The 16,405-nt window shown below is 42.5% G+C and overlaps 2 protein-coding genes across 2 annotated transcripts; both read right to left on the reverse strand.

Annotated features, from left to right (window-relative positions):
* Positions 1–2,632: 2,632 nt before the first annotated feature.
* On the reverse strand, positions 2,633–6,333 carry LOC9266910 (transcription initiation factor IIF subunit alpha). The gene is made up of 9 exons (XM_015772632.2): positions 6,059–6,333; positions 5,745–5,906; positions 5,289–5,443; positions 4,798–5,138; positions 4,489–4,607; positions 4,178–4,294; positions 3,880–4,083; positions 3,573–3,782; positions 2,633–2,959 (listed from the first exon to the last, which is right to left on the reverse strand). The coding sequence occupies exons 1-9, from the start codon at positions 6,236–6,238 to the stop codon at positions 2,864–2,866; spliced, it is 1,584 nt and encodes a 527-aa protein (XP_015628118.1). The 5' UTR covers positions 6,239–6,333; the 3' UTR covers positions 2,633–2,863.
* Positions 6,334–10,839: 4,506 nt separating this feature from the next.
* On the reverse strand, positions 10,840–12,138 carry LOC4332273 (probable carboxylesterase 8). The gene has a single exon (XM_015772638.2). It carries the CDS (start codon positions 12,062–12,064, stop codon positions 11,084–11,086), a length of 981 nt encoding a protein of 326 aa, XP_015628124.2. The 5' UTR covers positions 12,065–12,138; the 3' UTR covers positions 10,840–11,083.
* Positions 12,139–16,405: the final 4,267 nt, after the last annotated feature.

Consider the following 16,405-nt stretch of genomic DNA (forward strand, 5'->3'; position numbering starts at 1 on the left):
TGATGTATCTTTGTACAAAGATCTTGATAGGGGGAAAGGTCTCAGTTTCAGTTAACATTTGATAAGGACTCAGTACCCATTTTTCGAAATGCATAACCGTGGTTTGATCACTCCTGAATTGCAAATTTAGTATATAAACTATGATATCAATACATTGCTGTACAGAGATCTTTATGACAGAAATGGTTGTAATTTCAATTCAAGTTTGACAAGAACTCTGTCCCCATAAATGGCATACATCATACATGATGATAGTTGGTTAACACCAGGAATGTGGAATGTTGTGCGTGCTAGAAAGACAGCTTCAGAATATTTTTCTATTTTGGATTGGAAAGCTCGCTTCTTTTGCTGGTAGACTGGGAAGCATCTTGCTTTTGGATGTATAGTGTTTTGCTGGGCCCTGTGATAGTAGCTGTTTATTTCTTCCCCTGGACAACGACTTTCTCCAGGCGTACCCAGTTATGTGATAACTTTTCATGTTCACAGATCTCTTCCACTTCTTTTTGCACTGAGATGGCATTATAACTTTATTCAGCTAGTATATTCTACATATTGCTGCAAACAGCTTAGAGAATGCTATATGAAAAGGGCTTCTTTAGAATCTTTTGCTAGTGTAGTGTGGTCACTGGTCAGAATTTGGTAAAAGATGGTTTAGGTATATGCATACTTTTCTTGTGAGATCTGATTGCTTGATGCCGTAGAGTTGCCCGTGCTTTATCTACAATGTGGTGTGCATTTATTGTCACCTTTGGATTTAGGGTAACCAATTCAACAATGCTTTTATCTACAAAGTGATATACATTTATTACCACCGTTGGGTTTATGATAATCAATTCATCAATGCCTTATCTACCAAGTCATGCATTTTATTATGACCTTCGGAATGATGATAATTCGGTCGGTCATGCCGTCAGGGTATCCACATATTATGGACTAAACAATGTATAAATGTATTTATGATGGACAAATAATACATATAACATATACTATAATTTATGATGGAGTAGTATAATTTGTAGAGATATTTACAAGTTTAAATAATATCAATATTAATAACATGGACTAGTGTTAGTGAGCTCGGCTACAATTAAAATATCAAGAGGTGGGGTGAAAGTAAAAGAAGGAAGAGGAATGCTTCATGCTTTGGCAAATATCCCATAGTAATAATTTTCAGATATCCGTATTATTATATTATTATTTGTACATGTTAGAAGCTTTAGTTTCGTATTTGTATCTATGAAAAACTATCCATATTTGTATCATTATCAGTATCTGTACCATTATCAGTAGACGATTATCTAATCTGAATTATATCCGCATTTGTTTTTCTTCGAAACGGACTAAGATTGTGTTCTTTTAAGAGGTTCAGGCTTCAGCACCCGAAGCGAGATAAGCCATTAGCACATTATTAATTAAGTATTAATTATTATAAACTTGAAGTTAAATTTATGTGATTTTTTTATAAAAAGTTTACTCCCTCCATTTCATATTACCCCCTCCATTCCATAATATAAGGCACAACCACTTTTTTTAGATGTTCCATAATATAAGGCATGCGTGCATGTAGACAATTAACTATGACCACCTCTCCAATAAATTATTACTTTTTAAAATCCTACACTCTTATGCTCTCTAATTCTATTGGATGTATGTATTGTATTTATTAAGATGATAATAATTATTTCTTGGTCTTTGGTTTAGAGGTGGTTATGCCTTATATTTTGGAATAGAGGGAGTACTTGTCGTCTTAACATTTACGCCCCTTTACATTTTAATACCTGTTGTTTCTACATTCCAAAGCACTTTTAGGGGTGATCTTTCTTTCTACCCTTCATCAATGCACTTTTATCTTTCTCATTGGCTTATGTTCTTTGAAAAAAATAATTGAGATGTATTTAATCAGTGGAGATGTATTTAATGAGGGGTAACCATGTAATCTGCCATATCTCCTTGGTTTGAGTGAGATTTGCTAGAACGACAAATAATATAAAACGGAAGGAGCATATAAGAAGTTTTTTCACGAAACATACAGTTAGCAATTTAAAAGATGTACTGTGGTAAGCTAGTAGCTGGAGTAGTAACTAAGCATAAAACTATCCACTCTATTTTTATCCCTACGTGGAAGACTTTGATCGGTCCCCCAAACATCTTAGACGTTTCAAATGCCTAATTAAGTCCTCGGAAGTTCACTTCAGGTTAAAAATGTCAGACGTCAATAAGTCCAGCCAATGGACATCAAACCTAGATGTAGGCTATGTTCAATGGGAAAATAAATCTCAAAAGTAAGAAAAAGTATTTTGTTTGATTCGACCTGCAGTCGGGTATGAAATGAAGCACATTAGCACTCACTAGAAAATACTATCCGAGAGGCTAATTTCTGCTAATTGATGTTATCTAAGGATGATTTTGACCAACGAAAGCTTGGAGAGCTTTGGATGGACACCTTTGGGGCAATTTATAATGCACTGGAGAAAGCCGCATTATGTCCCAGTAGTCTGTTTCTTAATACTGCTGTCGCTACCCGGCTCAGGGGGAGAACGGCAGTGAAGAAATTTAGCATGAGCGAAAATTAAACATTAAACCTGATCAAGCAGATTATTGCCCATCAGAGCTATTCAGCACGACAAAACAATAGTATGACAAACTATCATTTGCTAATAGTATGACAAACTATCATTTGTTGTTACAACTTACAAGGGGGTATACTAGTATGAAAAATATGAGGTCAATCAAGAATATGTGTTAAGCCTGTCACGTTCTGCAACTGCAAGCATCTACTAATTTTCAGGATAGAAGGGCAGGCATGCTAAGCTCGAGCCAAGGGGAGCATAACAGCATACACAACTCTGCAGGTTTTGTCATTTTATTTATATTCCTCTAGAAGGATGATGTACTTCTGGCCATTGATCTTCTGCAGGTGTGAGATTTTCCTCAGATTGGCGAGAAAAACTTCCCTGTCCTGCAGTACAAGAAGAATAACCAAGACATCAACATTTTGCCCATGCATTGATTTTTGGGAAGTGTAATGACTGTAACAGGGCATTGACAACAAAGTATTTGACACAATAACAGAAATGCGGACTATGGACTCTTACTCCCTCCGGTCATAAATATTTGACATGGTTGACTTTAACCATAAAGTTTGATCATTTGTCTTATTCAAAAATTTAATGTGAATTTGCAAAAATATAAGTCATGTTTGAAGTACCTTTTAATATTTTATTAAAACAAGTCCCAACAAAATAAATGTAATTATAAAATAAAATGTAATAAGAATGGTTAAACTTCAGGGTCAAGATCAATTGTGCTAAATATTTATTACTGGAGAGAGTAGTAATCAACAAAAAAAAGTATGTGCTCCATACAGTGCCTTTATGTGATGTGTGTGTCACGAAGAAAGATATCAAGAAACTCAAGTAGCATTTGATAAATTCAAGGCCAAAAAAATAAAACCTTGAATTCCAAAACGTGCAGTTAGAATATGACGTCATGCTCAGTACTGTATTTGTATAAAAGGATTACTAGATGTAACAGTCCAGAACAGAACAAATCAGAAAGATAAAACATCCTACCTCTGGACTTCTTAGTCGAGGCGAAAATCTGGGCATAAAATCTTTTGAAAAATCTCGCATTGCGATAGGTGCATATAAACGAAGTACCACCCTGATTTCCTCCACTGTAATAGGAGATACATTTGTATCACTTCTCGCTGAGGCAAATGGTTCTGAAGTTGGTTCCAAGGAACACGAGGTCTCCTCCTTCACGACTATCTTCTTGGTATCCTGTACCAAATATATCATTAGAGAAACAATTCAGTGCAATGTAATTAAATGGTTAAAAACTTCGTTCACATGTTTTGAGTGAAATGAAGTAACTTACAGGCTCTATCTTCGGCTTTTTAGGGGTAGCACAAGTTTTTGAATCATCACCCCTTTGTCTCCTCTTTTGATTGGATTTGGAAACATGTGGAGTGCTATAAGGATGTCCGAGAACTGTTGGTTTAGAATGGTTGTCTTCCTGTGGTTCACTTTTGAGTTGATCCTGCTGTTTCGGAGCAAGTACTGGCGATGGTGACTCATCTTCCTGTTTAGATGAAACAACTGTAAGCATAACATATATTCCACAAAAGCATATTATATGAAGATTTTCAACAGGAACAATGATTAAAAATTATTACATCCGTGTCTTCATCGTCATCATCAGACTCGTTTTGTCCCGCGGCACGGCGGAGCAACTTCTTTAGTTCCTTACCAGATTTGCTCAGGCCTACCCCTCCATGTTTCTCATTATCATCCTATGAGTAGTCACAAGTTCATATTTGAAAATGTATTAGCAATACTGTGGTAAATGCATCAGCAACTGTAAGCCACAAAATGGTGTACTAGCAGGATATTGCACGAATGCCATATTGCCATGTTGACTGATAAGTATGATCCCCGAAAAAAAAATGATAAGTATGAGCACAAGTGCATCTATTTCTGTCCACACCTGCTTAATTTCTGGTGGAGCAGGGATTTCAGGATCAGCTAAATCACCTCCTTCCTCTGGGTCAACGTCCACAGCTTCATCATCATCAGTAAAGATCTCTTCATGTTCCCAATCATCACCTGATAAATAGCAGGGTCCAGCTAAAGAACTTCAGAAGCCCATTAAAGGGCTAACATACATGCATTGATTTACAGTAATGGTTTACTTTATTATACGTAACAATTAATAACTATTTGGAATAAATAGAAATAACAATGTCCTTATGATACATAATTTATAAAAAAAAAGAATAGTATCTAGCCAGCTTACCCTTTTCAATTTCATCATCCAAATCAAAGTCTCTGTCTTTACTACCTTCCTCCTCCCTACCCTTTGTCATAGGCACATGCGCTCTTTCTTCCCCACTGCCTTTATCAGATTTATTTTCATCCCCATTCTTGTTGCCTTTCTTCAGGTGAACCTGATCTGTTTCTCCTTCATTAGCATCATCGAGCTGCGTCACATCTGAACTAAAAGCAGCAGCTCCATTTGTAGCCGCCTTCATCATCCACCGTCCATACCCAGTTGCTGTGCTTCTCCTCCTGCTCATCTTCTCTTCAGCTTCTTCCAAAGTCAGCTGTTTGTACTGTGAAATTTTACTGAAGTTATACCTGTAAAGGCATACCAAATATGCAAGCATTAAAAGAGTGATTCCTGTTTGATGGGGCTCACAGTATTGCTATTCCTTGTCAAAAAGATTTTGGTGGTGATTATTGTTGAAAATGAAGTGGAAAATAAATCAACATATATATCGTGAGTACCAGGAATCAGCGGGAACAGCGTGTACATCCTTGCCATGCATCATCAACAAATAATATGTCGAGGCTGCAGATTGTAAGCCCTGAATTTGACCTTGGTACTGATAGTCACCTGTATCATCTTCCAAAATACATGACTTTCTGTTGCTGCAATTCTCCTGTTATTTGACAAATATGCGTGCCACACGTTAAGAGGATCAAAAGCAAAAGGCAGGGTTAAGTTCTTGAGTTTCTATCAGTCAATGAAAACAATTTATTGCAGATAGGTCTCTTTACATGTACATTTTCCATGAGATAAGCGATTTAAAGTTTGTGCCATTAAGGCCATCTAATAGCATGCGACCAATCAATGATCTTAGATATTTATTGCTTCGCTCCTTGTTGCTTCGAATTTATCGTGTTATGCAGATGGAAAAAAAAAACTATGATGATCATCCATGATAACGAATTAAGTAGTACCCATATATTGCCGGTAGGTTGCCGTCCTTGCTGTCCCTCGGGATGAAGAGACCAGCTGCGGCTCCCCGCATTCTCCCTATCGGAGAAGGGCGGCACACCGGTGGTGAATTTGCCGATCGTATATTGCTTCTCTCCGGTGGTATCCACCAGGACATTGTACTCCTGCGCACGAGCAACGGGAACATCAAAACTTCAGGGGAAGGGCAAGCAATTCCCAAAACAGCCAAGCGGCGGCGGAGACAATGCCGACGCGCACGGAACCAAAAGCCCTAGGGTCGCCGGCGCACGGGGAGTACTAAGCAGTAGTGCATTACCCGGATGAGGCTGGCGATGGGGGCGGCGCAGACGGGGCAGCAATCGCCGGAGCGAGCCATGGCGCTGCCGCAGGAGACGCAGAGGGTGGCGTGGCGGCACCCCGTGCCGTGGAGGTCCGACGACGAGCCGCAGCGCTCGCACGCCGCCTTGAGCACGAGGCCGTCGGCGGAGACACCCATGCCGTGCGCCGAGCGCGCTCTCTCCGCCTTCGCCGCCGCCGCCGCTGCTGCTCTGCTCTCCCCCTCTTCGTAGGGTTTTGGTTTGGTTCGGTTCCGTTTTGGGCGGAGCGGGGGAGGCGACGAGAGCGAGGCCGAGGCCGAGGCGCGGTGGAGTACTGGCGTGACGTGGCGCCGGTTAGCTAGAAGGGGGGAGGGGCTCCGAGTCTGTCTCAGTTTGGTGGGGACGGAAACGGAGTCAAACTGATCTGACCGGTGCCCCGCGCGGCGACAAGGTAGTGGACCGTGCTGGGCTGGGCCGGACCGTGTTCCATACACGGGCTTCCATTTTGCAGTGGAAAAAGTACGCTGAAGGTCCCTCAACTTGTCATCGAGATATAAAATCGTCCTTGAACCACAAAACCAAACCGGATACAACGCATCCTCCAACTTATAAAATCAGTGCAAACTGATCCCTCGGTGATTTTGACTCTGTTTTGTCCAATGTAGCAGCTGACTTAGAGTGGGACCCATGTGAGCCCCACCCGTCAGCCTCTTCTTCCTCTTTCCTCTCTTCATCTCTCCTCTCCTCTCCTATACACGGGCGGCGGGGGAGGGGGGGAGCAGCTAGGTGTGGGCGGCGGACGGCAGGGGAGCAGCTGGCTAGCTTGGGCGCGGGCAGCAAGCACAGGCGGCGGACAGCGAGGGAGCGGCTGGCTAGCTGGGCGCGGGAGGCGGGCACAGGCGGCGGTGGGAGGAGCTGCGCAGGGCGGGCAGGGAGGAGCGACACACGGGCGGTGGTTCCTCGCACTCTCTGCCACCAGAGCCGCCAGCTCCTCCTGTGCGGGCGCTGACGGACGCCCGCCGCCATCATCACCATGGCCGCTGGACACCGACACCGATGTGGAGCGGTCCCCTCCAGCGGTCGCGCCCGCTCCAGCTTCGACTCCAACCAGGCGAAAGAGCCGCGGATCGTGGCGCCGCGATGGTGCCTAGCTCGTCGGGAGGTCGAGGCAAGCCACCATCGCCAGACTCCCCAAGCTCCCGCGAGCTCACCGGCGACAATGACCGCCCCTCTTGCGTGTTCCTTGGTGAGAAAATGGGGATGGCTGGTCGAGCTCGGTGACGACGCCGCGCGCACCGGCCTGCCGGCCCTTCTCCCCATGCCCCATCATCGAGAAGATGGGGACGGCCGGTCGAGCTTGGTGACATCGCCGCTCGTGCCTGAGCGCCACCACCCAGCTCCTCCCCAGCCGGCCGCCGCCCGTGCCCGCCGCACCGGTCTTCCACGCCCAGCTCCTCTCTGTCGTGCGACCGGTTGAGCTCGGTGACAACGTCGCCCACAGCCGCGCACCAGCCTGCCGGCCCTTCTCTCCATGCGTCGCCGTCGAGAAGATGGGGACGGCCGGTCGAGCTCAGTGACGCCACCGCCCTCGCCTGAGCACCACCACCCAGCTCCTCTCCCGCCGACCGCCGCCCACGCCCGCCGCATCGGCCTTCCGTGTCTAGCTCCTCTCCGTCGGGCGGTCGCCCATCCTCACCCGCCGTGCCCAGCTCCTCTCCCCCGCTACCGGTCGCTAGGAAAAGGAGGAGAGATGAAGTGTGGAGAGGGGGGGGAAGAAGAGGCTGATGGGTGGGGCCCACGCTGAGTCAGCTACCACATCGGACAAAACCGGAGTCAAAACCGTCGAGGGACCTAGTTTGCACTGGTTTGTAAGTTGGGGAATGCGTTGTATCCAGTTTTGTGGTTCAAGGACAAATTTATAACGTGATAACAAGTTGAGGGGCCTTCGGTGTACTTTTTCCTTTTGCGGTCGCGCAAGCCTGGGCGGCATTTCGCATCTTGGCCCGAGCATGAAAGAAATTTGCAAGAATTATAGGATATTGTGTGCTCCATAAAGGGAAATTTGCTAGGATTATAGGATATTTTATCCTATATCATCTTATTACAAATGCTCATTCCTATTTAATTTTGTTACAAAACTACCCTGGTGCGCACGTGATTAACCCGATCAACATGTTTTCTTAAATTATGAGTTAATAGTGGTATTTACAAAAATTAAATATGTCTAGAGTATAGTCTTGATTTTTTTTGTTATTTCACAAATATAGTCGTTCATGAGAGCTGGAACATTGTCATGTTGAGTTTCTCTATATGAAAAAAAAATAATGAAATATGAAGAATAAGTCTAATGCAAGTACTTCATAATTCGGCTAACTTAGCTTGCAGTCTTCCTACAATAGCGATAACAAAATGATTTGGTTAAGCACGTGTCGACTAGGGTGATTTTTGTAACAAAATTAAGTAGGAATGTCAAAATTCAAGTGACTTATGGGGTGGTTTTGTAATTTTCCCTTCTATAAAAGATGAATGAAGGTGAGGAAATGCTTTTTTTTTTTGCTCGATTATATGGAAGACGCACATGCACTCACACCGTGACTAAAATGGTTTAAGTGAATTTTCTTCAAACATTAACTTCCTCCACCTCATAAAAAACTAATTTCTGATTATGAATTTAAATGTAGCCTGCTTTCAGCTTTTAAATTTTATATGGGACGAAGGAAGCATGTTTTAGTAACTCCAGAAAAAAAAGTATGTTTCAATAACTTATATGGGGCGGGGTAGTAGTTTTCCGCCTTGGTAGTTGGTAGTAGTATACAGTATATTTAAACACATTTATCACGGTCGAAGCGGGCAATAATACACAGAGTACACATCTGATACTCTGATAGAGCTTGGCGGATCGAATCATCCATTTTCTGAAGGAACAAGCTATCGACTTGAGTCTTGCAAGCAAGTCAGCAACCAATGTCTAATGGAACGGCTCAACTTGTGTTATACGGGATCTCTCTTTAACTACCATACGCTAAATTAAGCGGCATTATTGGTCTCTTTAACTACCATGTGCGCTAGTTAAGCGTCCTTGTTTGTCTTTATTGTGGTTAACAAGTCTTCTCCCAACGGTGCTCTCAGTACTAACAGAGTGTGAAAGCCATTAAACATATGGATCGATCCAGCCAAGCCAGCTGCTGCAAGTTGATCGAGTGGACATGCTTGAGAATTGAGATGAGACGCTCGAACAGTGCACGAAAGCAGCAGCTACCAAACTACGCTTGTCGGCTGATCAGGCTGCTTGCGCGTGCGTTTTCTCCAAGCTGGGCGTCTGGTGGTGGCCTGGTGGAGAGCGCTGTACGCGCTTGACGCTACACAATACACTCGCCAGCTGAGCTGAGCTGAGCTGCTGGCCCTGCGCGTCTTAATAGCAGGATTAAGCTGCAGATTGACCTCGCAACAGTCGGAGATGACATCTACACAATAATACAAACGTTGCCGATCGATTCCTGGTGTTACTGGTCATTATCACTCGTTGTTATCGTTCATTTATGAATTTAAAAACTTAACTTTAAGTTAGTTTTAAGGTTTTCTCATAATGATTTATTTTTCAACATTAACTTTTAAACCATTAAAAACACATATTTAAGCATTTTATATACTTATTACACCATTTATTTCATATTATAAGTTGATTTGATTTTTTTAATAGTCAAACTCTTTTTAAGTTTGACCAAGTTTATAAAATAAATATAGTAGTATTTTCAACACAAAACAAACAACTATACTATCAAAATATATTTTATGTTGCATTTAATGAAACTAATTTAATGTTGTAGATGTTGCTAATTTTTTTATAAGTTTAGTCAAATCTAAAGAAATTTAACAAAGAAAAAAAAATCAAAATGAACTTATATGATATAAAACACAGAGAGTATTATTTTTCTACCTGATGTCGGATGATGCCATATCTACAGTTGGTGGGTTGCGTCGTCACGCTGTGTCTGCCTACCTGGGCCCTGGGGAAAAATATGAGGTATTCCTACAAAGGCGGCTTAGCGCTATAGTCAATTACCCGTGACCTAATACTTTAATACTACTATCATTCCCCATCATGCAGTCTGCATAAAGCGGTGTTTCAACCTTCGCTTGAGATTGAGAAGTTGTGCCATCTTCAAAGAATCAAAGTCTTCGACGTACCTGTAATTTTTAACGTATAGACTGAAACACCGGGTGAGAGCATGCAGGTGAAACTCTAGGTTACGACCGGCGCACGCAGCTTGGATTAGGTTTGGGTGGGAGGGTGCAGCCGTGTAGACCACGGGGAGACGGCAGAATTTAAAGCGTACAAAAGCATTTCTTTTTGCGAATTTGTGGTAAGTTTGTTATTATTGGTACATGATGAAATCTCAAATGACAAAGTATAGAATAATTTCTACCATGTTACAATATTATACATCCGCCTTGTGGGGTCAGAAGCGGTAAAGATTAGATCCGAAGCTTATTCGCCCGGAACTTTTGACAGTGAACACATGCCAAACAACCCGATTTGCCGGTAAGTAAAAAGGTACTACCAAGTAAAAAGGGAAAAAACTCAGTGGAGAAAAAAAAGAAGAAAAGCCAACGTGACAACCGCCCATCCAGAAAGCAAAGATAAGAGGTCGTGAGGTCGTTTCGTCACTATAGGGAGTGTACTTGGCTATGGAGAGTCCATCGCTCGTCACTCTCCCAATCTAATGCTGATGCTGATATGATTGCCAATGTGTTACTTCCTCCATTTTACAGTATAAAATTTTATAGTATTGTTAATATTTATTTATATGCTAATAAATCTAACACATATATATGTATATGGACAATACTAAAAAGTCTTATATCGTGAAACGGAGAGAGTATGTATACTTCGAGAATTGTCGATACTCTCGGTAGATAATGCCATGGCAGCAACCAACCACCACCAGTAGTCCAGTACAGTAGTACCAATATCATAGTGGTGGTAGTTGCAGTCAATAGCATGGTCTCCTCCTCTCGATCGATCACAGCCTGCTCCTTCCGGCGTGTACGTCGCTGCCGGCGCCGGTGTGGCGGCGGACGAAGTCGGTGACCTGCGCGATGAACTCCGCGGCGCGGTCCTCCTTGAACAGCTCCATCGCGTGGTACCCGGCGCCGTCGAGCTTTGCTTCCACGGTGACACCGGCTTTCTGGAGTGCCTCCACCAGCGTCCTCTGCCGGTCACGCGGCGGGTCCTTCATCCGGCCGAGCACCAGGCAGGGCGGCAGCCTCCGCAGCCGCGCGGCGTCCACGCCGGCGAGCATGGTCTCCGGGTTGCAGTACTCGTGGTCGCGGTCGGCGCCCAGCGGCAGCGCGAGCTCCCAGAGCAGGTCGTTCGCCGGGAGCGGCAGCACGCGGTCGTCCACCGACGACTCCTCCGCGGCCGTACGCTTCACGCCGCCGTGGTGCGGCTGGTTGAGGATCAGCCCACGCAGCTCCACGCCCTCGTCCACCGCCGCCAGCGCCGCGCGGAACGCGATGCTCGCGCCGGCGTGGCTGCCCATCAGGAACAGGGGCCTGCAGCCCGCGGCGTACGAGCGCACCCACCGGACCGCGTCGGCGGCGTCCTCGAACGCGGCGGGGAGGCGGTGCTCGGGCGCGAGGCGGTAGTCGACGGAGGCAACGACCGCGGGGATGGTGGCCGCGAGGGCCGTGCAGGTGTTGTGGAACGGCTCGGACGCCGCGCGGAAGAGGACGTACCCGCCGCCGTGGAAGTACAGCACCAGCGGCAGCCTGCCTCCGCCGTCGGCCCCGACGCATGGGCCGGACGGCACGAAGAGGCGGACGGTGGTGCCGTTGGCGTCGTTGAGTGGCGCGTCGTTGGAGTGCACAATGCGGCGCGCCGGCCCGTTGACCCCGTCGACGGGCTCCCCCGCCGGCGCCGGCGGGAGGAGCCTGGCCGCGCCGTTGCGGGTGAGCGAGCCGTCGGGGTTGAACCGGATGTTGAGGTACTTGTACGGGTCCATTTCGCGATCGAGATCGAGCACCGCGCTCCGGAGGAAGTAGTACTGTTGGTGGTGGTAGCTAGGCAACTCGCCACGGAGCATGGCGCGCGCAGCGCAGCGGATATATAGCTCGCGCGGCGGGGGCGCGGGAGACTGTATGAGGGAGCCGACGGTGACGGCGACTCAAAATACTACTCCTTCCATTCGGTGATAGTTTTTCTTGCATCGTTTGACCACTTGTCTTATTAAAAAAATTTGTATAAATAAAAAAACGAAAAGTTATATTTAAAGTATTTTAGATAATAAAGTAAGTTAAAATAAAATAAATAATAATTATAAAATATTTTGAATAAGATAAATGAACAAGCAGGGCAAGAAAAAATCAAAATCCTACGGAAAGGAGCGAGCACTAGTGGAACGGAGGGCACGCCGCGGTGGATCGCGGATGATGGAGCAGCGGCAGGATCGGGTACCTGACCCGGGGACGGGGAAAGGGATAGGGACGTGACAGAGTGGCCTGTGTCGCATTTACTAATGGCGCCCCATCTAACTCCGCGAGGTACGCACCCGCGTCCAGCGAGTGGCCGGGAAACGGGCACGCATGCAGGCTGTCTCGCGTAGCGTGGAGTTGCGCGGTACACGGCCACCGCGGCTGCTTTTCCGCCCTGCACGGCAGGCGGCCCGCAAAGTTGCAACTTGTGATCTGCGTGTGTTGGATCATTGATGAGAGTTGATAGGAGTAAATAGAAATGGCATGTCACTCCCCTTGATATTTTTTTTCCAAAGCGTAAAATAGACGCATTCACTTGTAAACACGCGTGCAGCCGGCTGTATTTGTGAAGAGAGGAATAGAAAAGATTAAGAAAATAAGTAAAACGATGTAAACTATTAGTTCGCAATTAGTTAAGTATTAATTATTTTAATCTTGAAAAAAGAATTAATATGATTTTTAAAGTAACCTTTTCATAGAAAGTTATTTTTTAAAGAAATATACCGTTTAATAGCTCGGAAAGTGTGCGGGCGAAAAGTAATGTTTTTCCCTTCTCGTTCAACTATCAAACACTGCATATAGTCCTATAAACACACATAAACATTCTATCTTTATTGGCACGTTCAACAACCATAGATAATTAGATATCTTATTGTTCACATATCACTTCATTAATAAAAATAATTAGTCGTAAATACCAACACATATTCTAACCGAGTGTAGCTTAGTTTGCGATATATATATATCTACTATTATAAAAAATTGAAGATGTTTTTGTCGGTACATTGATACGTTATTCTTGTTTGAGTCGGTTTTTAATTTCGTTCGCTTTTGGAAATATAGGGTCTGTTCCGCTGCACGTTACAGCCCTTCTTCACAGCCAAGCTGCTGCTTGTGGATGCAGCGAAAGAACTAGCGACTAGTTGCCTTCAGCTGCCTAGCAGCTACTGTAACAAGCAGCCGAACAGGTCCATAGATTTGTGTTTGAGTCATTCTTTTTTATATTTGTTCGCTTTTGAAAATATAAAAGAAGTCGTATAAGAAATATCATTAAAACACTCACATGCTAACTTGAGACGAAAGTCCAACTCCTAATCGCAACTCATGATTTTCTAAAAAGAAAATTCAAGCGAGTTTCTAGAGTAAATTCACCCTGGCTAAACCGTATAACAATAATAAGATTAAAATGGTCTTCACACGTTGCAACACATGGGCAATTTTTTTCTAGAGAGTGTGTGTATAAAGTACAAAATGTACAATAAATATATATTGCACGAATACTACTTGCGCTAGTGTTTATTACTATACTAGCCTATAGCTCGTGCGTTGCAATGGAAAAACAAATTGAGTTTGTAGCTTAGTAAATTAGTTAATAAGTACTTATTAGTTTAAGTAATAGTATAATTTTTTTGTTGAACAAGTAAGTGAATTTAAAATTTGGAGGGAATCAATAGTGAAATTGGGAGAACCTGTTGAAAGGTGATCGAATAGTATAGCTTGTGGGGCCTAGATGTTAGTGGTAGGGGTGTGGAAATGGACACCACCACTATTAAAATATTTTAAGTAGTATATATATATACGGCTTATGCATAAGAGTTAAAAATAATAATTCAAATAACTTTGTCACATTTTATTTATACTGCGTTAAAAAGGCTTTTTTATGTCAATGATAGTTATGTTTATTTGATAGAGATAAGTGTCGATTTTTTAGGTCACGACTATACATGGTATGGAGATCGTTGGTACCAAGGTATATGCGAGATTGAGATAAAAGAGATGGAGACAAGGATTTTATACAGATTTGGGCGCCTTATCTGACAGGTAATAGCCCTACTCTTGTTAACCGAAGCCGATGTTGCTTTTATTCTTCATAATCACACAAGTACAATAATTGGGATAACCTATCTAACTATCATCGACTTGGTGGCATAGATCACCAACATGTATTCGATGACAGGGTAGTCTTTCTCCTCGAGTACGAACTCATCGAGATCGGAGATGGCGCTAGATCCCTCTTGTCGGCCTCTGTAAGCACTAGATTGGGTTTGTCTAGGCTTATCTCTGATGTCGATGTCTGGCGGCGTATTGGTTTGTTCTAACTTGTGTGTCCCCTCCCCTCCTAGGGGATGTTCCCTTGTCCAATTAGAACTAGGGAGACCAATTAATATGAATACAATCCGAGTATTACTTATAGTTTTCATATAGAACTTTATTTATCATTCCTTATCCGGAACTTCTTCTATATATAAGGTATAATTCCATATAAAACTTGGTATATAGTGGGCCCCGTCTAACTTAGTCGATTACTATTAGTTATATGGTATCCATAATCATGATAATAAGCATTAAACGTGAAGATAACATCTTAATTGCATTATTCACATAAAAGATATTGTTCAAAGAAATTGCAACGTAGAATTTTACAGTATGTTTATGACATGTTTTTGCAGATGCAAATGAGGCAAAAGAGAATAACGAAAGTGGGTTCTCAGGAAAGAGCATGAAGACGAGCTAGGTTTATGCGTGCTCCAAGAGTTAAGGAAGAGAAGAAAAAAAAATACCTATGCTATTTTATATTATTTTAAATGATAATGTTAGTGGTGGTGTTCGAATTGATTCCAACTTCACAAGCTGACATATGGGGCTATAAGATCAACGCATGTGAATGCACGTTTTTGCTTCGGACATGGCATTATATATCTAATTAACTAACTATGCAATAAAATTGTATTTTTTGCTGAAATTTTTATCTCTATAACATCCGTTGCAATACATGGTCCTTTTGCTAGTAAGAGAAAAGGTTATACCTAGGAGCATATTTGAACCACTAAAATGATAGCTTATACTCCCTCCATTTCAAATTGATCTATATATAGTTTTTTTTGAGGTTATTCCTAAATGATCTACATATTTGTATTCATTTATTAAGTCTATTCGTTATTTGTGCATTAGAGTAAATGGACATTGATGCATGCATCCATGTACACAAGTATTTATAACCCACATGCAATATCTTGATTTGCTATTGGCTAAGAAATAGTGGGGATGGTACATACATTGAGTTTGTTGCTAGAGTAAATATAGTATGGGAAAGTTATTAGCTTTTCTTGGTCTTGGTGTACCTATGAAATATGTAGATCAATTTGGAATGGATGAAGTATTATTAAACATATGGCCTTCAAATGAAATACTTGTGATAGTATGATAATAGATTCTAATATCTGAAAAATATGGTCATTACATGCTTTTACTTCTTGAATACACGATATAGATGATTTATTGCTATGAAAAAAACTTTTCAAATGACAATACTATGTTTAGTACTCCCTCCATTTACTTTGGATAGTAATATTTTATCTTGGCACACAGACCAAGAATAAGCAATTCTACTTATCATCCATTTAAATATACCACTAGTCATTCCTCGTAAACAAGCGATTCGTTAATATTTACATTTCTCGATGCCCATGTAACCAATCTTGTGTGGAAGAATGGAGAGTCACGCATTAAATTTGAGAAAGTCATTAAGATGATAGGTTGTTGGATTGAAATATGCCTATCAAAAATAAATTTTTCAGATTTAGAAATATGACTATCAAAGATAGATGGAGAGAGTAATATTTGTCACTAAAGTTGCTCTATGTACTGTAAGAGAAGAAAAGGAACAAATTTGAGTGTGATATGCTCATATGTTAGATTTGTCCTTTTCAAAATATAATATATATATATATATATATATATATATATATATATATATATATATATATATATATATATATATATATATATATATATATATATATATATATATATATATATATATATATATATATCCCTCCATCCCAAAATATATTTATCTTTTGATTGTTTTT

This window comes from Oryza sativa, chromosome 3 (genome assembly GCF_034140825.1).
Source record: "Oryza sativa Japonica Group chromosome 3, ASM3414082v1".
Classification (NCBI taxonomy): Eukaryota; Viridiplantae; Streptophyta; class Magnoliopsida; order Poales; family Poaceae; genus Oryza; species Oryza sativa.

Excerpts from the sequence above, each read along its gene's own strand:
- LOC9266910 (XM_015772632.2), bottom strand. The coding sequence starts at position 6,238 with ATGGGTGTCTCCGCCGACGGCCTCGTGCTCAAGGCGGCGTGCGAGCGC. Across the intron at positions 5,907-6,058 it reads CCATCGCCAGCCTCATCCGG|GAGTACAATGTCCTGGTGGA; the intron begins GTAATGCACTAC and ends GCTCGTGCGCAG. Across the intron at positions 4,295-4,488 it reads CTCCACCAGAAATTAAGCAG|GATGATAATGAGAAACATGG; the intron begins GTGTGGACAGAA and ends GACTACTCATAG.
- LOC4332273 (XM_015772638.2), bottom strand. The coding sequence starts at position 12,064 with ATGGACCCGTACAAGTACCTCAACATCCGGTTCAACCCCGACGGCTCG.